Raw genomic sequence first — 27,864 nt, forward strand, 5'->3', positions numbered from 1 at the left:
CCACATGGCCGCTTTATTCATTCACAGTTTCCTATGAATAAATGCCTACTAGTACCATCAGCTGGTGCTGCTGGTAGCTTGTAGTCCTCAATGAACTGCGAAGATAGTGGTGAGCGCTCTCATAGTCTGTTGAGCTTCCTGGACTTGAGTAACTGCCTGCTGGTATCAGAGGTATGGGCAGACAGTCTGCAAGAGCATGGCAGTGCACTTGCAATCTTCTGATCGTGGGTGCAATGCTTTACAGGCTCCCAAGAAAAAAAAAGTAAATTTTTTTTTTACCTGCAAAAAAATGTGCATTTTTTTTTTTAATTTTTTTTTTTTTCAGAAGGTGAACGTATCCTTTAAATAAGTCTTTCTTCCATGTTCAGAATGCATTTATATTAGGGCTGTAGGCTTAGACGGGAACTAAGCTGAGATCTATCCCTTGTCCAGAAGAGGGTTAGGTGGATTAGAGCCAACCAAGCTGTGGCTTGCAGGTGATGATAACAAATATAGCTCTGATGTTATAGCTTTGTTAATGAACGCTGTATGTGGGGGTTGCTGGCAGCACACAGTACATTGTTACAAAGCCTGGAGCTTTTGAAGACAGGCAGGTGTCTTACCACCATTCTCAAGAAGACTTCCACCTATCTGTGGCTACATTTCCTGTGCTCTATCCTTCAGCATGTCACTGCTGAAGAAACGCAGCTCCTCCAAATGTTCTGGACCCAAAGAGCTTAGGACTTTAATTCTTCTCACAATACAGGTCTGCTGACTCATTGAAAAAAATGCATTCTGTAGAGTTTATTTTCTGCTTGTATTTCACTTTTGATGGTACTGACTACTGTTTTCATTTCCTGCAGGAAAATGAGAACACTCAGGCAGACCTGTATGCAGATTTAGCAGTGACCTCAGACCGATACAATCCATTAGCACTAACCAATAAAGGAAATGCTGTCTTTATAACTGGAGACTATGAAAAAGCAGCAGAATATTTTAAAGAAGCTTTGAGGAATGACTCATCCTGCACAGAAGCTCTATATAACCTTGGTAAGGATACTGAAAACTGTTTAGTCTGACTTGCCTTCTTTTACTTTGTGCCTGTGTGCTTTTACGAATATGTAGAGGATATATACACACACAGTGGGTAAAATAAGTATTGAGCACGTCACCATTTTTTTAGGTACATTTATTTTTAAAGGTGCTATTGACATGAAATTTTCACCACATGTCGGTAACAACATACAAAGAAACCAAAACAAGTAAGTTCAGAAATGAAGTTATGTGTAATAAAATGGAATGACACAGGGAAAAAGTATTGAACACATGAAGAAAGGGAGGTGCAAAAAGGCGTGGAAAGCCAAGACACCAGTTGAAATCTATTAGTAATTGGAAAGCATTCGTGCCCCTTGTCAGTGCATATTATTATCAGCTGGTCCAGTCTCAACTGATGGCCTAAAAAAAGGTGTCTTATTACCAAGGTGTCACACAAAAACATCCTATGATGGGTGAAGACAAAGAGCTCTTTCAAAACCTTTGCAACCTCATTGTTGCAAAACATACTGATGGCATTGGTTACAGAAGGATTTCTAAACTTCTGAATGTTCAAGTGAGCACTGTTTGGGCCATAATCCTGAAGTGGAAAAAACATAATTTCACCATAAACCAGCCACTACCAGGTGCTCTTCGCAAGCATTCTGACAGAGGAGTGAAAAGAATTATCAGAAGAGTTGTCCAAGAGCCAAGGACCACTTGTGGAGAGCTTCAGAAAGACCTGGAATTAGCAGGTACAATTGTTTCAAAGAAAACAATAAGTAATGCACTCAGCTGCCATGCCTTGTATGCAAGTTCACCACACAAAACTCCATTGCTGAAGAAAAAGCATGTTGAAGCTCGTTTAAAGTTTGCTGCACAACATTTAGACAAGCTTGTGAATTACTGGGAGAATTTAGTCTGGTCAGATGAGACCAGACTTAAACTCGTTGGAGTCCATAATACACACCATATTTGGAGGTAATATGGCACTGCACACCACCCCAAAAACACCATGCCAACAGTGAAGTTTGGAGTTAGGGACATCATGGTGTGGGGAGAGAAAGAAAATAAGGCTGCTAGAATGGCCCAGCCAATTGCCTGACTTGAATCCAATAGAAAATCTGTGGAAAGAACTAAAGATCTGAGTTCATAGAAGAGGCCCATGGAACCTTCAAAACTTTAAGACTGTTTGTGTGGAAGAATGGGCCAAAACCACACCTGAGCAATGCATGCGACTAGTTTCTCCATACAGGAGGCATCCTTAAGCTGTCAATACCAACAAAGCATTTTGCACCAAGTATTAAATATATTTCAGTTAGCTTGTTCAATACTTTTTCCCCGTGTCATTCCATTTTATTATATGTGTGTATGTATGTATGTGTATATATGTGTATATATATATATATATATATATATATATATATATATATATACAATTCATTTTTTTTTGTTAGGTAGTAAGAGAAAAAATTTAATACATGCATCACATTTCACATTACAACCATCACATTACAACAATATGGTAAAGCATTGGCTCACTCAACCGAGAACATTGAGCCATCTTGACCTCCCTCTTGAATTCGATAAATTCAAAATGTGCCAATGCAGGAAGCGAAATAGCTCAGTGGTTTGGCAAAAAGGTACACCAGTTTTTAGGTAACGGTATAACTGGAATACAAGGCTACTAATAATATTTAGCTAAGTAGAAATGGGGTATAATGCATCCTACAAATAGAGTTAGGAGTAATGTTTTCCTTATCTTCCTTTGCTTTCCAAAAGCACTTCAATAAGGACACTGCAAAGATCTTTCTACCTATGTTATCCTATATTATGTGTTACAGGCATGAAGTACCAAAATGTATTACTTTGGTAACTGTCAAGCATACACATGCTTCATAATAGTTTTAGGAGCATGCCAATCAGGATAAAAATCACTTGAAAACAACATAATAGCACACTCATAGCAGAGGCCTGTTTATAGCAGAAGGTGAACACTACAGTTCGCTGGACATCACGGTATTTACTTCACACAGTGATAAGTCCATATTGCCATCTTCTAAATAAAGCCCTTAGGCTGGCCATACAGAGTTTTATTTATTTATTTTTCATTCAGCCAGTGGGCTGAGCAAAAAAAAAAGATATAAAAGTTTTCTCTATCCACACAAAGAAATCACATAGAAGAATCCCCCCCCCCCCCTTTGGTGCTGCTGTTCGAATACGCTGATCGGTGGCTGCAGATGCTGATCAATGGAAAATTTTCCAATGTGTTTTTGTCAACAGAAGTGAATTAAATAATTCCTACAGGACCTGATAATTTTTTTTTTAATTTCTTTTTTACTGTGTTTTTACATAAAATTATACAACAGTAGGCAAGCGTATCAACAAAACTGCCAATAAGAACAATAAAGAGGAAAAACTGAGATAAGCTCCACTCTTACAGTGCAATGCAACAGCACGGGACTGCCAATAGAGGTACGATGACAGGAGTAAATGTAAGCAAGCACCATTGCCATAAAAATAGAATTTTCATAAATCATTCCCAACATATACCAATTTTGATCAATGTACAGCTTTAGTGTTTCCTTTGCTGACCACAGATTGCAGCAGTACCTGCAATTAAAAGCAACTGCCAGAATTCAAGTATAAAGATGTGAGGTATATGTGGAGATTGAACAGCAGCATATGTAATATGGCTGATATTCTGCTTAGAGCCTACAGAAGCACTAAGGTCCTCATTGTCTGCTACAGGCTGAAAATGTTCTAGATCAGGGGTCTCCAAACTTTCTAAACAAAAAGACCACTTCACTGTCCTTCAAACTTTAGGGGGGCTGAACTGTGGCCAGTGGGAGAAGAAAGTGCCCTTGCATCAGTGGAAGTAAACAACGTCCCATCCTTGATATTAGGCAGATTAATAGACCCCATCATTTTTGTCAGTGGGAGAAATAGTGTCCAATCATTAGTGTCATAGGGAGAAATAGTGTCCCATCGTTGGTGTCAGTGGGAGGAATAGTATTCCATCATTGGTGTCAATGGAAGAAATAGTTGGTATCAGTAGGAGGAATAGTGCCCCATCGTTGGTATCAGTGGGAGGCATAGTGCCCCATCATTGGTGTCAGTGGGAGAAATAGCACTCCCCCTCTCTGTTGGGGTCCCTCAAGGCTCTGTCCTTGGGCCCCTTCTCTTCTCCATCTACACCTCCTCCCTTGGCCAACTCATACACTCTCACGGCTTCTACTACCACCTCTATGCCGATGACACACAAATCTATCTCTCAACCCCCCACCTCACCCCCTCGGTCTCTGCCCGAATCACACACCTACTGAGCGACATATCAGATTGGATGTCGCTCCACTTCCTTAAACTGAATCTCTCCAAAACCGAGCTTCTTGTCTTCCCCCCAGCCCGGACCCCACCCCCCATTGACTTCTCCATCACATCCAACAACGCCAATATCAAACCCGCCCTGCAGGCCAGAGTACTTGGTGTCATTCTGGACTCCAACCTATCCTTCCAGCCCCAAGTCCAATCTTTAAAAACTCGTGCAGACTCCACCTCCGCAACATCGCCAAAATACGCACGTTCCTAACCCCAGAAACCACTAAACAGCTCATCCACTCCCTCATCATATCACGACTCAACTACTGCAACTCCGTCCTCACTGGCCTGCCTCGCCGCTGGCTATCCCCGCTTCAGTCGATCCTGAATACGGCTGCCAGACTCATTCACCTTTCCAACCGCTCCGTTTCCGCCACCCCCATGCCCGCCTCCAGGACTTCTCCAGGGTGTCACCCATCCTCTGGAACTCCCTTCCCCAACCCATCAGATTATCACCTACTCTCCTCTCCTTTAGGCGCACCCTGAAAACCCATCTCTTCAGGGAAGCCTACCCCCTGCTAACTTGACCGACCTCCTCCACTCTTCCTACCACTCCATCCCCCACAGCTATCTCCTCCTGTACCACTATCCCGTCCCTTCTAGATTGTAAGCTCGAAAGAGCAGGGCCCTCGATCCCCTCATGTTTTGCATTGTATTGGTATTGTTCTGTCACATGTTCTGTCCCCCTTTGTAATGTACAGCGCTGAGTGAACTATCGGCGCTTTATAAATACTGTATAATAATAATAATAATAATAATTGGTTTCAGTGGGAGGATTAGTGTCCCATTGTCAGTATTGGTGGCAGAAACTATGCCTCAATGTTGCTGATAGTGGGGGCAATAATTATGCAAGGGCCAAATAAAAGCAAACAAAGGGCTACAGTTTAGAGACCACTGTTCTATAACATTTTTATAGGACATTCTTTCTTATAAAGAGGGGGGGCACCAAAAGCACACAGGCACATATATATTCATTGTGTATATTTGTATTTTTTTGCATGATGTGCCTGGAGTTTTCCATTAAGAAACAAGCTTTATTATATTAGAGGAGGAAAAAGGGGGAGTGTGCTCACTTTGTTTGTTTGCATAGCACAGAAAAAAGGTTGTTGGCATCCTCGTACTTGGTTTATTTAAACAAAAATCTTTCTCAGTTAGATTTGAGGGTTTTTTTACGGGAAAAATGTAGCAAATGGGAAATCCTATATTTACATCGCATTCCTGAGTGAAAGCTCAGTCAAAGCTGAGCATACATATATTTCACTTACTGAGCAGAACAGCACAGTGTACACTTTGGATTTGTTGGGCAAGCACATCACACCACATCAGTGTTTGGACCACGCTCAGCCATTCACTTTGAAAGGTTCCACAGCTGCTCCTCCCCTCCCACTGGGAGAGTGATAACTCTTTGGGTCAAACAGAAGCTAAAATTACAAAAGCGCCAAATGATGTTCTCCAGCCATCGCATGTGTAAACATGATTTAAGGCTAGCTGTTCACACATAGATTTCTATCATTCTTCAGTTTGAAAAGATTTCTCCATACACGGTAAACAGTATGGATGGAGAAAAATCTTCTGTCAGCTATTGTATTGAAGCAGCTGAGCTGTGACACCCACAGCTGCTTGAATACTTGGACAATGACTGCAGTGGGTTCTATGCTGCTATAACTAGTGGGGGAAAGGCCACCTGGCACAGATTCTCTCCCACCCTGTCTAAGGCCGGCCATACATGGGTGGATTTTCGAACGATTTGTCGTTTGAAAATCAGACCTAAGAATAATCAGGCGATTTTCGCTCTGTTAGTGGGGCAATGGCACCAGCTGATTTTCATGGTTCCTCCCCATTTCGTTTATCGGGCATGCTGGAAAATTTGTGAAAAACGTTCGGAATTCGACCCATGTATGGCCTGCTTTAGGCTAGGTTCACATATATGCAGGTTGCTTTTGAGCTGTTTCTGCATTGTTTTTCATTTTTGCACTTGTGTTTTGCCGTTTTTTGATGCGTTTTTTGTTTTTTTTGAGGTTTTTTTTTTTTTTGCAAAACGCATAAAAACCGCACAGGTGTGAACATGTCCCATAGGAAATCATTTTAAATGGACTGTACTGCGTTACTGCAAAATGCAAACTCTGAAGAAAACGCTTAGGTGTGAACCTAGGGTAAACCTCAAAACAAGCGCCTCTCCCATCTAAATGTCTGTGTTGTATTTGCAGTATGTAGTCACTACATCCAATATAATAAGTGAACTTTTCAAAGCACTTCTCATATCTTCAAAAAGACTATAGACATCGGACTTTGGATTACTGAACCATGTGTCAGCCACCTAATAATTTCACAGATATCCACATTTATATTGCCTGAGCATGTACGTCCTCCAAGCCTAGTGGGTGAACCATAGTGTAATGGACAGAAATATCCATTTTTATATGGTATGATAGATTTCTCCAACACCAAGATCTGTTGGCCAGGTGACCAGGGATGTCTGCAAAAGGTGTGAGGTACCCATAAAAATCCTGATAGCAATGTGATACTCCAAAAATGCTCGGTAGGAGTAGCTTCCTTTCATTTTGTGATGTAGGCATTTAAAATGCTTAATTTATTTCTGTTTACTCTATTTGTATTGGACTTAATATATAATAAATTTTGTATATTAAATTTCCATATAAAAAAAATAATTTGTACTGGTATCTTTTTCCAGGTTTGACGTACAAGAAATCAAATCGCCTCGAGGAGGCTCTGGATTGTTTCCTTAAACTACATGCAATCCTCCGAAACAGCGCGCAGGTTCTTAGTCAGATAGCAAGCCTGTATCCTTCAAGAAAACGGAGTGTGTTGGGGGAATCGCGTTTTACAGGATGAGAACTTATGAGATACTTTTAAAACATTTATTTTAAAGCAAGCTCATGCTTTGTCTTTGCAGAACATTAGATTTGCTTTAATTCCCTCTTTTCAAACAGCACATATTCACCTCTTCTTTGCTCCCCAATGCTTCATTCAACTTTCAGTAATTATGGGAGAAGTGCTGAGTCAATTACTGAGTACCAGGGAGTGTCCCTCCCTAGCCCTGTGTAAGCTAAGACTTGAGGTACTCATAGCTTACAGAGTGCAGAGGAACAGAGCAGCAGGAGGTGATGAAAAGGTGAGTGTGCTGCTGCTGGGGGAGAGTGAATCTGTTACTTGCATAGACACTTTAAAGTTTGAACTAATATGTTTTATATTGTCACCCAAACCTTCACTCACTTTTTAAGGTACAGTATGTGTATTACACTGGAAGGAACCAAGAAAGAACCATAGAAACACCTCAACCCAACTGTAGGTTTCTTGGGCCTCAATCTATGCTGTCATTTAAGACGTGCAAAGCTTCATGGTGAGGGCATAGCCACGTTTTATACCTATCTAAAAGACAATGTAGAATGAGGCAGGAAAGCCCTGCAGCTAAGTACAGATGTCCTTTGTTGAACCCGCCACTTTGACCTGAAAGGAACATTTTCATCCAGACACTTTCTCTTGGCAGACCACCTATCCAGCAGATACTCACGCTCCCTTGTAGCTGTTCCTGCAGGAGCCCTACATTAAGAGCCCTGTGTAAGGTCTCTGTTGGGCCATGTCAGAGCTAACAGAGCTAATAATCTTTCTCCCTGTACTTAGTCAACAGTGCTCTATGTGAGTGGCTCACGTGTACCCCCATTCCCAAAGATACTGTTTATTTTCAAGTGATCTGGAGGTAATTGGAATGATGGGGGAGTGTGTGTAAGGTACATATCCGCAGCAGAAGAGGGCAGAAGAGTTGTCTTGTGGACAGATTCTCCCACCTGAGCTGTGGATCTCTGCAGCTCCTCCAGAGTTACTATGGGTCTCTTGGCTGCTTCTCTGATTATTGCTGTCCTTACCGGCCTGTCAGTTTAGGTGGATGGCCATGTCTTCGTAGGTTTGCAAATGTGCCATACTCTTTCCATTTTTGGATGATGGATTGAACAGTGCTCTGTGAGATGCTGAAAGCTTGTGATATTTTTTTTATAACCTAACCCTGCTTTAAAGTTCACCACAACTTTATCCCTGACCTTTCTAGCCCTGTCCTTGGGCTTGATGATGCTGTTTGTTCACTAATAGTCTCTAGCAAAACTCTGAGAATACTCACAGAACAGCTGTATTTATACTGAGATTAAATTACACACAGGTGGACTCTATTATCTAATTAGGTGACTTCTGAAGGCAATTGGTTCCACTAGATTTTAGTTAGGGGTATCAGAGTAAAGGGAGCTGAATACAAATGCACACCACACTTTTCAGATATTAACTTGTAAAAAATTTTGAAAACCATTTATCGTTTTCCTTCCACTTCACAATCATGTGCCACTTTGTGTTGATTTATCACATAAAAACCTAATAAAATACATTCACATTTGTAACATGACAAAATGTGGAAAACGTCCAGGGGGATGAATACTATTTCAAGGCACTGTAAAAAAAAACTGATTTTAACCCATCCCCACTCTTTCCAAAACTTAAAACAAATGAAAACATTTTTACAGTTATTATCGTTGTATCAGAATTGGTTTCTCACTTTTGCCTCCTCATAAGGCTGGTCATATATTATACAATTTTATTATTCAAACCTACCATTTGTGTATACCTGTGATATCTGGAACCACTACTCCCTTCTTCTCTTTAGTTTTATTACTTATACACAGGGCCTTTTTTAAAAAAAAATGAAGTTGTCTTTTATTGTGTTCTAATATTTAATTTTCCTTAACTTAGCTTGTGTAGGTATGAATTGCTTGAGGATCCAAATCAGGCAATAGAATGGCTAATGCAGCTTATTAGTATAGCTCCTACAGATTCACAAGCACTGGCTAAACTTGGCGAGTTGTATGATACAGAGGGTGACAAAACACAAGCCTTTCAGTACTACTGTGAGGTAGGTGTCATATTTATATGTTCATATAGTTAGCAAAAGAACATATACAGCATGAAGGTATATACCATTGATATGCTTTTATTTATCATCCTGGAATTACATAAAATAAAAGAGTGGAGAGAATGAATGTTACTTATGCTATATATCAGTTTCATTTTTTTTTTTGAGCAACCAGGGACCCCAGAACACTAGAGTGATCTGGTATTCAAACAGCCTGTGTGTTCACTGTGTCCTCTTCTCCCTTGCCTTACTATTGTAGCTCATACCAGAACACCCTGATTTTCTGTCAACAGAATGATTAAATGGTGTTAAATTGTCCCCAGTAATGTGCTACCCACAGTGTCAATGATTTCCTGGTTTTGGGCAACCAAAAAAAATCAGATTTACAGCAGTTTGCAGTTACAACACTGTAGTCAAATTGATCCTCTTCACTCCATTTTCAGTCTTTTGGTCACTTGCAACAGGAAACCACGAGTGCCCCAGATTTGCTCTGCAGCTCTATTTTTTTTTTTTATTGAAAAGCTTCAGAAATTGCAACATGTAGGTTTATATGGGCTCCTGTCTGAGAATGTCAAAAGCAAGTCAAATCCAATCACAAGAAAGCATACTTTTGAGTTAAGCTGGTCTCAAACTATGCATAAGCAAAGACAAGGAAAACAGTCTTGCTTTCAATAGGTGTAGGTCACATCAATGCACTGCGTCGGTGTGAGCTGTGATACAATAATCAAAAACTTTTTATCACATCACATGACACCACATATCATTGCAGTGCATCACAATGCACTGCTGGCAGAGACTTGATTGAAGTGTCAATTTGTGACACTTCAAATTAAGTTACAAAAAACAAAAATGTAAACAGTGCGGTTTCTGTAACAATATATTGCACTGCCCTTCGCTGCTTATTCTCAGCGCACACCAGTGGCCATACATTGCAGTGCAGTGCTGGTGTAATCCCAGCCTTAGTAAATGCAGGTAACTGACTCTAGAAGTCAAACACATCATAGTGACAGGGGGAAAAGGTTTGCATTTCAGACTGGTTTAAGTTCTGTTTACCATGCATAAACATTTGAATTCCTATTGAATGGACCACTTGGTCTTTTTCTGCCATTGTTCTGTCAGATTGATTACATTAACACGGGCAGCACAGTGGCTAAGTGGTTAGCACTTCCGCCTGGCAGTACTTGGGTCGTCGGTTCAAATCCCAACCACGACACCACCTGCCTGGAGTTTGCATGTTCTCCCTGTGCCTGCATGGGTTTCCTCCGGGTACTCAGGTTTCCTCCCACACTCCAAAGACATGCTGGTAGGTTAATTGGATCCTGTCAAAACTGGCCCTAGTATGTGCATGTATGAATGTAAGTTAGGGACCTTAGATTGTATACCCCTTGAGGGTTAGGAACCAATGTGAATGTACAATATATATGTGTAAAGCGCTGTGTAAATTGATGGCACTATATAAGTACCTGAAATAAAATAAATAACACAAGCCCAAAGCCAGTCAAAACAGGCCTGAAAGAGATGCATATATTGGAATGTGTGCATTTTAACTAGCATATCTAATGTTTAGGAAAACCTGTACTAAGGAAAATTTTGGGGTTGCTTTTGTTACTTCTGTAAATGATAGATGCCTGGCTGTCATGCTGACATCCCGTCAGGTCCCTAAACAAATTAAAAGGCCAGTTCCCTGCAAAAGAAAGCACTATTATACTTACCTCTCCAGTGAGCTATGTTCCAGATAACATATACAACACCTTGTAAAAATTACAAGCATATCCAGCGCTCAGATGATGATGGAATGTGGTAAGGATGATGAACTAGTAGACAAGTCCATATACAGTGAGGAACAGAAGTATTTGAACACCCTGCGATTTTGCAAGTTCTCCCACTTAGAAATCATGGAGGGGTCTGAAATTCACATTGTAGGTGCATTCCCACTCTGAGAGACAGAATTAAAAAAAAATTCAGGAAATCACATTGTTTGATTTTTAAAGAATGTATTTGTCTTGCACTGCTGAACATAAGTATTTGAACACCTGAGAAAATCAGTGTTAATATTTGGTACAGAAGCCTTTGTTTGCAATTACAGAGGTCAAACGTTTCCTGTAGTTCTTGACCAGGTTTGCACACACTGCAACAGAGATTTTGGCCCACTCCTCCACACAGATCTCCTCTAGATCTGACAGGTTTCGGGGCTGTCGCTGAGCAACACGGAGTTTCATCTCCCTCCAAAGATGTTCTATTGGATTTAGGTCTGGAGACTGGCTAGGCCACTCCAGAACCTGGATATGCTTCTTATGGAGCCACTCCTTGGTTATCCTGGCTGTGTGCTTGGGGTTGTTGTCATGTTGGAAGACCCAGCCACGACCCATCTTCAATGCTGTGACTGAGGGAAGGAGGTTGTTGCTCAAAATCTCACAATAAATGGCCCCATTCATCCTTTCCTTAATACAGTGCTGTCGTCCTGTCCCCTTCGCAGAAAAGCACCCCAATAGCATGATGTTACCACCCCCATGCTTCACAGTAGGGATGGTGTTCTTGGGATGCAACTCATCCTTCTTTTTCCTCCAAACACGAGTGAAGTTTATACCAAAAAGTTCTACTTTGGTCTCATCTGACCACATGACTTTCTCCCATGCCTCCTCTGGATCATCCAGATGGTCATTGGCAAACTTCAGACGGGCCTGGACATGTGATGACTTGAGCAGGGGAACCTTCCGTGCAATGCATGATTTGAAACCATGACGTCGTAGTGTTCTACCGACAGTGACCTTTGAAACTGTGGTCCCAGCTCTCCATGTCATTGACCAGCTCCTCCCTTGTAGTTCTGGGCTGATTCCTAACCTTTCTTATCAGTGATACCGCACGAGGTGAGATCTTGCATGGAGCCCCAGTCCGAGGGAGACTGACAGTCTTCTTTAGCCTCTTCCATTTTCTAACAATTGCTCCAACAGTTGATCTATTTTCACCAAGCTGCTTGGCAATTGGCCCATAACCCTTTCCAGCCTTGTGGAGGTCCACAATTATGTCTCTGGTGTCTTTTGACAGCTCTTTCGTCTTGCCCATGGTAGTAGTTGGCGTCTGACTGACTGTGGGGTGGACAGGTGTCTTTAAAGAGCTCAGACAGGTACTACTAAGTTAGATTAATGAGCGGAGGTGGACTTTTTAAAGGCACAGTAACAGGTCTTTGAGAGCCAGAATTCTTGCTGTTTCTTAGATGTTCTAATACATATGTTCAGCAGTGCAAGACAAATAAATTCTTTAAAAATCATACAATGTGATTTCCTGAATTTTTTTTTTTTAATTCTGTCTCAGAGTGGGAATGTACCTACAATGTGAATTTCAGACCCCTCCATGATTTCTAAGTGGGAGAACTTGCAAAATTGCAGGGTGTTCAAATACTTCTGTTCCTCACTGTACATAATAAATGGTAACAGTTGTCACTGGATACAATGTAACAAAAACTTGCAATTGTGCAGAGGATGGTGTGTCAAAAGATCAGTCCCTCCACATGGTTGTTAAATGAGGAAAGGTGTGGGCGATGAAGACTAAACACAGGCAATCACCTGCAGCTCCTTTCCAAGGATCAGGGAAGCCATCACGAGAAATGCAAAAGGAAACACAGCAGGGTGCCAGGTCACCTTGGATAAAAACAGTGAAACGTTATTCAAGAGGCACTTACATGTAAATACTCCACAAACAGCATCCTGATAGAGTGCAGTGAGCAAGGACAGTTCTCACGCCAGATTAGTGGAGCCGACAATCGCTGCAGGGAGTGGGGAAAGGATCCGCTGGAGATGGAGATACACCCTGTCCCTCCGTGAGTTTGTGCCGAATGGCTGGGGTGTCTGACAGGTGCCGTGGATGACAGGTCGGTAGGCCAGCAATCCTCCTGTCAGCTGTGAACATTGTGTCCTGTCAAGGGGCGGGCCTGCTTGATAAAGGAGGCAGAGCCTCAGAAACATGTTGTGACCCGCCCACCTGTCATCCACAGTACCTGTCAGACACCCTGGCCATTCGGTGGGAGTGCATGGAGGGACGCTGTGTACCTCCATCTTCAGCGGGTCTCTCCCCACTCCCTGCAGAGATTGTCGGCTCCACTAATCTGGAGTGAGAGCTGTCCTTGCTCACTGCACTCTTATCAGGATGCTGTTTGTGGAGTATTTACATGTAAATGCTTCTTGAATAAAGTTCCACTGTTTTTATCCACTCTGACCTGGTGCCCTGCTGTGTTTCCTTTTGCATGTCTCAGGAGTTTCAGATACCTGTGACTCCCGCTGTACACTGGTACCTTATGTCAAGACATGACTCAGCAGCGACATAGGGGCCAGAATGAGGTACCAGGCACAGGCATCCGACACTCCAGGAAGTGTCAAAAGGCAATGAGGATGAGGGAGGCTACAGTGCTGGGAAGAGAAGGTAGGTAAGGGACACTGGCTGAGAGAGAAGTATAACAGCTCTTTTCTTTCAGTGAACTGACCCTTTGATTCATTTAAGGACCTGACAGTCACTGATATGTTGATCATGAGTTCTCACTTCACATACTGCAGGCTTGCTGTCAGAAAGTTATTCAGTATTCTCAAAGCTAGAGGATCAGCATGACAGCCAGAAAACGTCATCATTTTAATGTTTCTTCCAGGTAAGGTTTCCTTTATTGGATGTGCTGAACGCAGAATTGAACAAGTATTTTTCAGTGCTGAATGCGGATGCAGCCAAGAAACAATTTTTTTTTCAATTAGGATGAGCAATGGAAGCCTTCATATCCCTCTAAGTTCATGTTTTCTTTAAAGAAGAAGTCTCACCAAACGTTTTCTGGCTTCTATTTCCCAGGTGACAAAGTCTGTCACAGCCCTGCAATCAGCAGTCTTTGTGGGGATGAACAGATAAACAGAAATTGAATAAAAGAGAAGTGAGATTCTTACAAAAGTTTTATTTTATACCTTAACATTTCCAGACCTCTAAATATGCTTTTAGATTTGCACAGATTTTATTTATAAATTACCTTGAGAGTTCTTCTTTAATAATTCCCAAAGGACCCGTTCACACCAGATGCCTTGGGGCTATGCTGTCCAGTGCGGCCACTATACATAGACTAGGTAAAATGCCTTGTTTACAAGGGTGTCATTTCACTTCACAATGTTGCTGTGGTGTGCTGAAAAAAGGTTCTGCTTTGCAGTATTTTTTTTTCCAGCTCATCAAGTTGTACTGCAAACTGGCACATCCCAGCACCACTGCAGTGAATAGGATTGTACTTTAATAAAGTTCTGTGAAAAAAGTGGTCTATGCAGTGCACTGGGATTGGTGCATTGGCACGGTGTTTCTCACACCAGCAGCTGTTTGTTCATCGTGGCTTGCTGGTGGGACCAGGCCCTAATTGTGAGCAGGACCTACCTGTGCCATGTCAGTGGGGTTTCAGTAAATGTAACACGAGTACTTGTATTTTCACTGTTGTTTATAAACTGCTCTTACATTCAGGATATTTGTATCACTGACCAGGTAAACAGCCAAGCATAATTCCTTTCGTTCTTGTGATCCATAAACATTCCTCTTCATCAGGCCGGTTTACACCCAGTATACATTGGCTGCATTCATATGTGACTAATTGCTGGCAGGCTTAGCTTTAAATATTTACATGGCTCAGATTTTCCACAAGTGCCAGGGAAAGATGTTATTTATGACTGAAAATGTTTCTTTTGCCTTGCAGTCATATCGCTATTTCCCTTCAAACATTGAAGTCATTCAGTGGCTGGGAGCCTACTACATTGACACACAATTTTGTGAGAAAGCTATTAAGTACTTTGAAAGAGCTGCTCTTATACAGTAAGTATAGCTTGTTGTAATGGTCAGTATGTAATGCGAGTTTTGGGTGGATGGTGACTTGGATTCTTGGTATGTGTGTACCAGAGCCACGTTGTAGATATACACTCACCGGCCTCTTTATTAAGTACACCTATTCAGTTGCTTGGTAACACAAAGTGCTAATCAGCCAATCACATGGCAGCAACTCAATGTATTTAGGCATCTAGGCATGGTGAAGATGACTTGCTGAAGTTCAAACTGAGCATCAGAATGGGGGAAAAGGGATTTAGGTGACTTTAAATGTGGCATAGTTATTGGTGCCAAATGGACTGGGCTGAGTATTTCAAAGTCTGCTGATCTACTGAGATTTTCACACACAACCAACTCTACGGTTTACACAGAATGGTCAGAAAAAGGGAAAATATCCAGTGAGCAGCAGTTGTGTGGATGAAAATGCCTTGTTGATGTCAGAGGTCATAGGAGAATGGGCAGACTGGTTTGTGATGTTAGAAAGGTAACAGTAACTCAAGTAACTCGTTATAACCAAGGTATGCAGAATACCGTCTCACAACACGTGGAACTGTGAAGCAGATGAGCTACAACAGCAGAAGACCATACCGGGTGCCACTACTGTCAGCTAAGAACAGGAAATGGAGGCTACAATTTGCACAGGCTCACCATTATTGGACAATAGAAGATTGGAAAAATGTTGCCTGGTTTCGATTTCAGCTGCAACATTCAGATGGTAGGGTCAGAATTTGGTGTAAACAACATGAAAGCATGGATCCATTCTGCCTTGTACCAACAGTTCAGGCTGGTGGTGTAATGGTGTGGGGGATATTGGCACACTTTGGGCCCCTTAGTACCAGTTGAGTATTGTTTAAATGCCACGGCCTACCTGAGTATTGTTGCTGAGCATGTCCAACCCTTTATGACTACAGTGTACCCATCTTCTGATCGCTACTTCCAGCTGGATAATGCACCATGTCACAAAGCTCAAACCATCTCAAACTGGTCTTTTGAACATAAAAATGAATTCACTGTACTCCAGTGTCCTCCACAGTCAATAGATCTCAATCCAGTAGAGCACCTTTGGTATGTGGTGGAATGGGAGATTTGCATCATGGATGTGCAGCTGACAAATCTGCAGCAGCTACATGATGAAATCATGTAAATATGGACCAAAATCTCTGAGGAATGTTTCATACACCTTGTTGAATCTATGCCATGAAGAATTAAGGTAGTGTTTAAGGCACAAGGTGCTCCAACCCGGTACTAGCAAGGTGTACCTAATAAAGTGGCCGGTGAGAGTATAAGATGGTCTCTCGCCTACAGTGCTGTGAAAAATTAATGAAAACAAATTAGTGAAAGTGTGAAAACAAATTTTAATATCACACAAATATAAAGAACCAAAGTCAATACAAATTGCAGTTTTTAAGTGATGATTTTTGTTTATGAAGGGAAAAAAGCTGTCCAAACCTGCCTGAAAAAGTGATTGCATCCCCCCCCCCCCCTAAACCGTGAATGAACTGTGATTAACCACTTTTTTGGAAAGCTGAGTTAAATTTCACTTGCCACGCCCAGGCCTGATTACTGCCAGACCTGTTGAATCAAGAAATCACTTAAAGGGCTGTCTGACAAAGTGAAGATTACACTAAAAGATCTCAAAAAGCAAGACATCATGCCACTCTCTAAATAAATTCAAGAACCAATGAGTAATTGACATGTATCAAGTCGGGAAAGGGTTACAAAGCCATTTCTAAGGCTTTGGGACTCCATTGAACCACGTGAAAGCCATTATCCACAAATGGAGAAAACTTGGAACAGTGGTGAACCTTCCCAGGAGTGACTGGTCTACCAAACTTACTCTAAGAGCACAATAATGACTCATCCAGGAGGACCCAGAACAACATCTAAAGAACTGCAAGCCTCACTTGCCTCAGTTAAGGTCAGTGTTCATGATTCAACAATAAGAAAGAGACTGGACAAAGATGGCATCCATGGGAGAGTTCCAAGGTGAAAGCTGCTGGTGACCAAAAGAAACACAAAGGCTCGTCTCGCATTTGCCAAAAATCCCATTACATCTGGCATAAAAATAATAGCGCATTTCATAAAAAGAACATCATACCAACAGTGAAACGTGGTGGTTTTAGTATGATGGTCTGGGGCTGCTTTTGCAGATTCAGGACCAGGACGACTTGCCATAATCGATGGAATCAGAATTTCTGAGCTCTACCAGAAAATCCTGAAGGAGAGTGTCTGGCAATTGGTTCATGACTTCATGCTCAAGCGCACTTGGGTTATGCGGCAGGACAATGATCCAAAACACACCAGCAAGTCCACCACTGAATAGTTAAAAAAAACAAAATTGAGGTTTTGGAGTGGCCTAGTCAAAGTCTGGATCTAAATCCGATTTAGATGCTGTGGTATGACTTTAAACAGGCCGTTCATGCTCAAAAACCAATGTGGCTGAATTAAAACAATTCTGCAAAGAAGAATGGGCAAAATTCCTCCACAGCAATGTAAAAGATTCATTGCCAGTTATCGCAAATGCTTGATTACAGTTGTTGCCGCCAAGGGCGGCACAATAGATTTCTTAGGTTTAGAGGCAATTACTTTTTCACAGAAGGCCAGGCAGGTGTGAACATCTTTTTCCCTTAATAAATGAAATCCTCATTTAAAAACTGAATTTTGTATTTACTCAGGATATCTTTGTGTAATATTAAAACTTGTTTGATCATTCGAATAATTTAAGTGTGACAAATATGCCTGTGTGTGTCCGTCTTTTGTTCATTTTTTTTCCCCCTCTGTCTGTCCTTTTTTTTTTTTTCCTCCCCACTCCAACTATCTCCTAACTTTTAACACCCAAAAAACCTAGGCGGACAAAGCTTATCTCACTTAATTATGACATCACTCATAGTGTCATTTCCTTTACAAAATGATTCCAATTACCTAAAGGGGCAGTATAGAATAAGGAATTATTTAGGATTTTTCCTACAACCTCTTGTACCATGTCAACAGTTGACCTCTAACCTTCAGTTTGTTGGAATTCAATAAACTCAAGAGGTAGTTGCTCTTTTGACAGGATTCATTAGACAAACTGGGACCAGTGTCTCTTAAAATAATGTATTACCTAAGTGTTTATGAAAACTTTTCTATCTATACATCTTACAGACATTCGCTGAGGTCATTTGTACTGAGATTTCTTAATTATGGATCTTCTTCTGTAGCATACAGACATTGTAATACAATAAATTCAAAATAATTATTTATAATGTTGAAAACATCATCTCCAAAATATATACCAATATGTATCCAAGATATATACCAATATGTATTGCTAAAACCAATTAATATAAATAAAATATATAAATATGGAAATTGTATATAGTAATATAAAACCCAAATTACTTAATTAGACAAGTATTCACTTATGCAATAATAATACAATTGACATTTTTTATTAAAATAATCCCGACAAATGTTAATAATACCATATGCAATGTAACTTTTAATATGAACTCTTTTCCAGATGTTCATGGGAAAAGAAAATCATCATGAACAGTTCTTTGTCCGTTGCTAAAAGTTGAGTTTGACCATGACTGTTCTCTCCTCTAGAAGTAGAAGTGGGCACAGCACAGTGGCTAAGTGGTTAGCTGTTCCACCTAGCAGCAATAGGGTCGTCTGTTCAAATCCCAACCATGACCCTATCTGCCTGTAGTTTGGATGTTCTCCCTGTGCCTGCATGGGTTTCCTCTGGGTACTGTGGTTTCCTCCCACACTCGAAAGACATACTAGTAGATTAATTGGCTGCTGCCTAAATTGGCCCTAGTATGTGTATCTATGAATGTGAGTTAGAGACCTTAAATTGTAAGTTCCTTGCGGGCAGGGACTGAAGTAAAGTACAATAAAAAAAAAAATAAAAAAAAAATATATATATATATATATATATATATATATATAGTTGCAAGAAAAAGTATGTGAACCCCTTGGGATTACGTGGAGTTTTGCATGAATTGGGCATAAAATGTGCTCTGAACGTCCTCTAATTCACAACAATAGAAGAACACAGTCTGATGAACATAATACTACAAAAACATTAGATGTTGCCATGGTTTAATTGCACATAACATGTAAACATTCACAGTGCAGGGAGGAAAAAGTATGTGAACCTTTGGATTTAATAACTGGTTGACCCTCCTTTGGCAGCAATAACCTCAACCAAGCGTTTCCTGTAGTTGCAGATCAGACCTGCACAACGATCTGGAGTAATTTTGGACCACTCCTCTTCACAAAACTGTTTCAGTGTAGCGATATTCTTGGGATGTCTGGTGTGAATCTCTCTCTTAAGGTCATGCCACAGCATTTCAATCGGGTTGAGGTCAGGACTCTGACTGGGCCACTCCAGAAGGCGTATTCTGTGCTGTTGCAGCCATTGCTTTGTTGAATTACTTGTATGCTTTGGGTCATTGTCCTGTTGCATAACCCATCCTCTGCTGAGCTTCAGTTGTCGGACAGATGGTCGTACGTTTTCCTGCAAAATGTCTTGATAAACTCTGGAATTCATTTTCCCATCAATGACAACAATCCATCCAGGCCCTGAGGCAGCAAAGCAGCCCCAAACCATGATGCTCCCTCCGCCATGTTTTACAGTGGGGATGAGGTTTTGATGTTGGTGTGCTGTGCCTTTTTTTCTCCACACATAGTGTTGTGTGTTCTTCCCAAACAACTCAATCTTGGTTTCATCTGTCCACAGTATATTTTGCCAGTAGTGCTGTGGAACATCCAGGTGTTCTTTTGCAAACTTCAAACGTGCTGCAATATTCTTTTTGGACAGCAATGGCTTCCTCCGTGGTGTCCTCCCATGTACTCCATTCTTGTTTAATGTTTTCCTTATTGTAGATGTGTCAACAAAAATGTTAGCATGTGCCAGAGATTTCTGTAGGACTTTAGCTGACACTCTGGGATTCTTCTTTACCTCATACAGCATTCTGCGCTGTGCTCTTGCAGTCATTTTTACAGGACAACCACGCCTAGGGAGAGTAGCAACAGTACTAAACTTTCACCATTTGTAGACAGTCTGTCTTACCGTGGACACATGAACATCAAGGCTTTTGGAGATACTTTTGTAACCCTTTCCAGCTTCATGCAAGTCAACAATTCTTGATCGTAGGTCTTCTGAGAGCTCTTTTCTGCGAGGCATGGTTCACATCAGACAGTGCTTCTTGAAACCAGTAAACCCAAAACAGGTGTGTGTTTTTTAAGGGCAGGACAGCTGTCAGCAACGCATTCAATATCATCACACTGATTGGAGTCAAGGTTGGCTCACTCCTGGCTCCAATTAGCTCTGGGAGAAGTCATTTAGCTAGGGCCTCACATACTTTTTCCTCCCTGCACTGTGAATGTTTACATGTTATGTGCAATAAACCATGGCAACATCTAATGTTTGTGTAGTATTATGTTCAGCAGACTGTGTTCTTCTATTGTTGTGACTTAGATGACATTCAGAGCACATTTTATGCCCAATTCATGCAAAACTCCACGTAATCCCAAGGGGTTCACATACTTTTTCTTGCAACTGTGTGTGTATATATATATATATATATATATATAAAATGTGCGTGTGTGTATACAAGTACTGCATAAATTGGCAATGCTATATAAGTAACTAATAAACTTTTTCCTGAAATGTCAAGATTTATATATAATTTCAACTGCCTATAGCTTGTATATAATTTTAAAATACAGTTTTTACTTTTGTATAATATAAAAAAAATATAAATATAGTTTTTCGTTCTAGAGAGTCTGTTCTTTATGGTCAGGTGAGACCTGACACATAGATTTCCATAGTAAGAGAGGAGCAGTGAAGTAAGCAGTCATTGTGAAGTCTGCATTAATTTCTTTATCAAATATGACTTGGTTTGCTAAGTCCAACGATCTAATGATCAAATTCTGTTCCAAAAGGACAGCTACACATGGATCAAAATTTGGACGGTCCTTGCTGAAGTGTCCAAATTTCGATTCACCTATGGCTTAACAAAAGTTTAATTGTAACCCATAACTACAAATAGTTAATCTTACTTTACTTAAAATATCCAATACAAAAAGGCATCTGCTGTCAAATTGTCTTCTCTCAGCAGTTTCTATGTTTTCTTTTTTCATCTTTTCTAAACAAGTCATTGTTATGCTATTAGGCCTTATTCACACTAGCAATGACATACTCATTTTATTGAATATATTCCAAAAGCTTATAAATGCATGTAATGATTTTAAAAGGTTTAATTTACACTGTGCATTTATGGTTCATGCAGAACGTTGCAGCACATTGCCTAGAAATCATTGACATGTTGACAGATGCCACTACTGTACACCTATTACTGTACATTCAAGCGGTTACATTTGTACAGGAACAAATGAGTGGCCATGGATGCAGACAGTTAATGCCCATGGCCGCTTGACTGTCCCTGTACACATGTAACTGGTCAGATGTACAGTAATAGGCACACAACATGTCACTGATTTGTGCAGGCTGCTGGCCATGGCTGTATGCAAGCACCTGGAACTGCTAGGGGCAGAAATATGTTGAATGCTAGTGTTCTGCCCTCTGCGCCCATGGCATGAGCCCTTTATATGCATTCAGTTTAGTTGCATTTAGAAATAGAATTCTTAGCTTTCAGGGGTAGATTAGATTACTCTGAACGCATGTAAACGCAATTACATTTAAATGCAGGAGAACTTGATTTGGACCACATGTTTATACTTCCCCGATTAGTTCTACTGCGTACAAATAAACCAAACGCAGGAATGTAGTGTGAATTTAGCCTTACACTATGATTATTTTTGTATACAGTATACAAAAATAAACAAAATGTGCGTGACTGACATTTTTGTAAGGTTTTGAATCAGGTCATTGAATTAGACTGAATCAGCTCTATTGTGCCGTGTAATGTGAGTAACCTTCACTGGGGAAGAACATGACGTGCACAGAGTCACTGTTGTCAAAGCTTGAGGCTGCCCTGTGACATATTTCAGCAAAGATAAATTATACACAGGTCTCTGCAAAGTCAGTATTTTATAACAAACTTAGATAAGCTAAATCATAGAATTTTTTTGTGTTGTCTACATTGCTCAAGGAGAAAGAATATAGTTTATAAATATTAGTTATACTTAGCATCTCCCATTATACCTGTCCAGGTTGAAATATCTATTATGCCCAATAAAAGTGTTTCAGACATTGCTGAAAGCCATGTTTTCTACATTGAACTACAATTGACACTGGAGACCCTATATTAAATAGACAGACAACAAACAGAAATTAAGCTCATTATTGTATTGTTACTTAATTCATGAAGAAATCTATTGCCAGACTGAAGAGCCAGTAGACCGGATCGACAAAAGCTGAACTGCAGGCAAAATAGAATATTATTATTATTATACAGTATTTATAAAGCGCCAATAGTTCTCTCAGCACTGTACATTACAATGGGGGACAGAACAATAACAATACAATACAATGCAAAACATGAGGGGTTCGAGGGCCCTGCTCTTTCGAGCTTACAATCTAGGAGGGAGGGGATGGTGGCACAGGAGGAGAAAGCTGTGGGGGATGGAGTGGTAGGAAGAGTGAAGGAGGTCGGCAAGTTAGCAGGGGGTGGGGTAGGCTTCCCTGAAGAGGTGGGTTTTCAGGGTGCGCCTAAAGGAGAGGAGAGTAGGTGATAATCTGATGGGTTGGGGCAGGGAGTTCCAGAGGATGGGTGACAGCCTGGAGAAGTCCTGGAGGCTGGCATGGGAGGAGGAGACCAGGGAACTAGAGAGAAGGAGGTCTTGTGAGGAGCGGAGTGTGCGTGTTGGGTGGTACTTGGATATTAGGTTGGTGATGTAGTTCGGGGCAGTATGGTAGACAGCTTTGTGCGTCAGTGTTAGGATTTTGAATTTGATCCGTTGCGCAGTCGGAAGCCAGTGGAGGGATTGGCAGAGGGGGGTGGCATAAACGGAGCGGTTGGAAAGGTGAATGAGTCTGGCAGCCGTATTCAGGATCGACTGAAGCAGGGATAGCCAGCGGTGAATCAGGCCAGTGAGGAGGGAGTTGCAGTAGTCGAGTCGTGATATGATGAGGGAGTGGATGAGCTGTTTAGTGGTTTCTGGGGTTAGGAACGTGCGTATTTTGACGATCTTGCGGAGGTGGAGTCTGCATGATGTTTGTTAAAGATTGGGCTTGGGGCTGGAAGGATAGGTTGGAGTCCAGAATGACACCAAGTACTCTGGCCTGCGGGGCGGGTTTGATGGTGGCATTGTTGGACATGATGGAGAAGTCAATGGGGGGTGGTGTGCAGGCTGGGGGGAAGAAAAGAAACTCTGTTTTGGAGAGATTCAGTTTAAGGAAGTGGAGCGACATCCAGTCTGATATGTCGCTCAGTAGGTGTGTGATTTGGGCGGAGACTGAGGGGGTGAGGTGGGGGGCTGAGAGAGAGATTTGTGTGTCGTCGGCATATAGATGGTAGTTGAAGCCGTGAGAGTGTATGAGTTGGCCAAGGGAGGAGGTGTAGATGGAAAAGAGAAGGGGCCCGAGGCTGGAGCCTTGAGGGACCCCAACAGAGAGGGGGAGTGAGGGGGAGGTGGTAGCATTATAGGTAACGCTGAAAGAGCGTTGTGACAGGTAGGATGAGAGCCAGGAGAGAGCAGAATTTCTGAGGCCGAGGGAGTGTAGTTTTTTGAGGAGGAGGGGGTGGTCGACTGTGTCGAAGGCTGCGGAGAGGTCAAGAAGTAGGAGCACTGAATAGTGGCCATTAGCTTTGGCGGTTAGCAGGTCATTGGAGAGTTTGAGTAAGGCAGTTACGGTGGAATGTAGTCGACGGAAGCCGGACTGTAGGGGATCGAGGAGGTTGTTGCCGTTGAGGTGAGAGCTTAGGCCGGTGTAGAATAGGTGCTCGAGGAGTTTGGATGTGAATGGGAGCAGGGAGATGGGTCTGAGGTTGTTCGGGTCATTTGGGTCCAGGGAGGGCTTTTTAAGTATGGGGGTGATGTGTGCATGGTTCAGAGGGGAGGGGAAAGTGCCAGAGGAGAGGGAGAGATTAAAGATGTGGGTGAGGGAGCATAGGATGGAGGAGGAAGGAAGTTGTGAGGGGATAGGGTCGTGGGGGCAGGTGGTGAGGCGGGCATCAGAGGGGACCTTGGAGACTTCCTCAATGGTAGTAAGGTCAAAGGTGCGGAGTGTTGATGGGGCTTCAGTATGAGGAATGTGGGGTGGGGTGGAAGTCGAGGTCAGAGCAGTGGTGGGGTCATGAGAGAGGGGGGATGAGGGGGTAGCTGAGTGAGGGGAAACGGGGTTGGAGGGAGTTTGAGCAGTGACGAAGTCCCTGTGGGTTATGTCGAGGGAGAGGGGGGATGAGGGGGTAGCTGTGTGAGAGGGGACGGGTTGAGAGGGAATGTGAGTTGCGGCGATGTTATTGCGAATTGTGTCAATCTTGTTTTTGAAGTGATTGGCAATCTCAAGGGCGGTGAGTGAGGTGCTGGGTGGAGGTGGGGGTGGAGAGAGTAGAGAGTTGAAGGTGGAGAAGAGTCGGCGAGGATTGGAGGAGAGGGCCTTGATGAGGGTCAGGAAGTAGGCTTGTTTGGCTGCGTGGAGGTGTAGGTGTGGAAGGCAGATTTGTAGTGGGTGAAGGCTTGTTGGGATTTGGTTTTGCGCCATAGTCGCTCCAGGGCACGACTGTGTTGTTTGAGGGATTTGGTGTGATCAGTCTGCCAGGGCTGGAGCGGTCGGGGTCTGATGTTGCGTGTGGTTAAAGGCGCTAGTGAGTCAAGGGCTGTTGACAGCTTGTTGTTATAGGCAGTCATAGCCAAGTCGGGGCAGGACAGGGGAAGGATGCTGTCATAGAGTTGATCAGCTGCAGAGTAGAAGGGGGCAGGGTTAAGGTTGCGGAGGTTACGGCTGGTAGTAGTGTGACATTTGGAGGGGTAGGCATTCGAGGACGAGGAGATAGAGAAGGTAATCAGGTTGTGGTCAGAGAGAGGGAAGGGGGTGTTAGTGAGGTTGTGAATATTTAATTTAAAGCTGAACTCCAAGAACGATTTATATTGCATACTTATATTGGTCCAGCTTTGCATTGCATTGTCTTGAAAAAAAATAGAAATATTTTTATAGATGACAGTGTGTGTGCAGTGGGGAATGCTCTCATAGAACCTGAGCAGGATCCAGAGGGTCGCAGCTATCACTGTAGTAGTGCCAACTCCTACAGTGATTTCCAGCTTCCCCAGAGGACCATTAGGTATGAGATATGCATACTTATGTTGTGGCAAGCTGATCCAATGTAGGTATGCAATACAAATAAATCACAGAATTCAGCTTTATTGTATTGTTTTAATGGGCCTAGTAAAGTAACTGAATCTGTTGTGATGTCAGCCTCTTGTAACCTCTGTGCAGCAGTGAGAGGGAAGAGTGTTGCATCCACACGCATTGACAGTTGCCTGCTGCTGATTTTTCTCTGTCCAGTCACGTTTAAGGGCTAGGTAGAGGAAAGTCGGGTCATTTGGCTTTTTTGGCGGGACTGTAAATGTCAGGACAGGTTAAAGAAATGAGCATATCCTTTGGCAGTAAATGCAGCTCACCCATTTATTCCAAATAAGCATTATAATTCAGCTTTACCCATTTCTGCTGTTTATAAATGTCCCTCTGCTAAACTTCCAGCTGCTTTGTGACCGTTTAGTATCTTATACCTGCCTGACAACACTCAGGAACCAATTAGCTTAGTCCCAGATCATGTGATCACTATGGCAGTCAAACATGGCTTTGTTTACAAACAAAGTGATGCCAAATGGCTCATCTGTCAATGTGTGTCCCACACAAAGGAAGAACTTTGACAGAAGCAGGTGGTAGTCTGCATCTAGTGCTAAATTAATTATGAAAATTACATTAATTTAAAAAATAAAATAAAAAAAGCTATAGGCATAAATTGCATTTTTCTGAAATTGTTGTCCATTTGTCAGTTCAAAATACAAATTTGACAATTGATTAAAACAGTGTACCTAATAAAACCCTTTTATGTCCCTAAAAAACAGGTAAAATGATATAATGTAAGCAAGCTATTCATAGGGGCCGATTTACTAAAGGCATATAGAATGTGCACATTGCAGTCGCAGTTGCACTCTGAAAGGAGATTTGCTCCAGAGATTAGTAAATGAGGTAAAGCTTCCCTTTGCAAATAATACCCAATTACATCCAAGGAAAATCAAAGAACAGCATTTTTGCTTGCACATGATTGAATGATGGAAGACAGGAGAGCTTCCCATCAATGTACTAAGCTCTGAAGCAGCCTAGAAGCGGTCTTAAAAAGTGCAGTCTATTTGCCTTTAGTAAATTGACCTCATAGAGTTATAGACCCTTATGTGCAAAAGATATAGGTTTACACTGCTAGAAATCTTGTGAACTCATAATATTAGGGTGGTATTTTATAATCTTGTTTTAGGGAAAAAACTGCTGCTGCACTACAGCAAGAGAGTGTTGTCACCCTAGGACAGGAAGTTTTGTAACCAGGTTAAAATTAATTAGAAATAAATAAATACGAATGAAAACAGCAAAATAAATATTTATTTATTTTTTGATTGCATGGACCTCTGAAATTATTGACCTCTTGTCAAGAAAGGGTTGTTGTAAAATGAATGCAGTACTTACCCATGTTTCTGCTGTTTTTACAGACCTACACAAGTAAAATGGCAGTTGATGGTGGCAAGCTGTTACAGGAGGAGTGGTAACTATAACATTTATTCTAATTTATTCTTTTCCTGAGTTATTAGAATGTACATTATAAAGCAGACAGTTGATTATTCAAGCATAGGAGACAATATTTAGCAGGGTCTACACATTTACTGTACCTCCCAATATTTTGTTATTTAAAAAGCAGAACACTAACCTGCCCAAATCATGCTAACCAGTAATTTAGTAATGCACAAAGATATTGGGATTAAAGGATAAGTTCACCTTTGGAAACATGTTACATGCTGCACCCATTTTTTGGGTGGAACATGTAACATGTTCCCACTCCTGCAGCTGCTGCCCACACCACTGAATCTAATGACAGCAAGTGGGGGATCTTCTCCCCACGCTCACTGTCACTATTTTTAAAAAAACGTGGCCGTGCGGGACTCCACCTGCCTAGCCGCGTCATTCATTCTGTGAATGGGCAGCTACAAGTACCTCAAAGACTGTTGGCTCGTAGTTCTTAATGAACTACTATGGCGCTGCTGAGCGCTCTAGTAGTTCACTGTCTTCCTGTCAGTGTGTATCTGTCTGCCCGTACAATGTACGAGCAGACAGATACACTGACAAGTCTGCAGGAGTCCTGTACAACACCCATGATCTGCTGATGTGCATTTTTTTTTTTTTAAAGATGAACTTATCCTTTAAGTATAAGCCAGGTTTTATTTTTTTAAGTGCCTCAAAATGTTTAACCATTTTATTGAGTTGTTCTGTTTGCCTTTCTTATTTATCCAGGAAACTATCAAAAGTCACTTGAAAAATACAAGGATATTCACCGCAAGTTCCCAGAAAATGTTGAATGTAAGGAATCTTGGTTTGTGGGATTGTTCTCTGGGTATTAAAATAGCAATTCAAGGTGAAATTTTTTAAAAATATTTTAGATTTTGGTCAGGTCTAAAATGGTTAAAAAGTAGGTAAATATAATTAGGTAAATTTGAAATTGCATTACCGTTGTGTAGTTTTCTATAGGGCCAGCAGGTGGAGCTCTAGTCTGCTTTTCACATCTGAAGCATCC

The 27,864-nt window shown here is 41.6% G+C and overlaps 1 protein-coding gene across 1 annotated transcript in view; it reads left to right on the forward strand.

Annotated features, from left to right (window-relative positions):
- The window catches only part of IFT88 (intraflagellar transport 88), a 151,388-nt gene that overhangs the window by 90,568 nt on the left and 32,956 nt on the right, over nucleotides 1-27,864 (forward strand). The window contains exons 17-22 of the mRNA XM_089685780.1: nucleotides 843-1,029; nucleotides 7,082-7,190; nucleotides 9,151-9,301; nucleotides 15,003-15,118; nucleotides 26,789-26,841; nucleotides 27,585-27,650. Coding sequence (XP_089541906.1) covers nucleotides 843-1,029; nucleotides 7,082-7,190; nucleotides 9,151-9,301; nucleotides 15,003-15,118; nucleotides 26,789-26,841; nucleotides 27,585-27,650 — 682 coding nt within the window. The remainder of the gene's footprint in view (nucleotides 1-842; nucleotides 1,030-7,081; nucleotides 7,191-9,150; nucleotides 9,302-15,002; nucleotides 15,119-26,788; nucleotides 26,842-27,584; nucleotides 27,651-27,864) is intronic.

The sequence above is a fragment of the Staurois parvus genome, unplaced genomic scaffold, assembly GCF_062004578.1.
Source record: "Staurois parvus isolate SC_StPar_1 unplaced genomic scaffold, SC_StPar_1.0 ptg000387l, whole genome shotgun sequence".
Lineage (NCBI taxonomy): Eukaryota > Metazoa > Chordata > Amphibia > Anura > Ranidae > Staurois > Staurois parvus.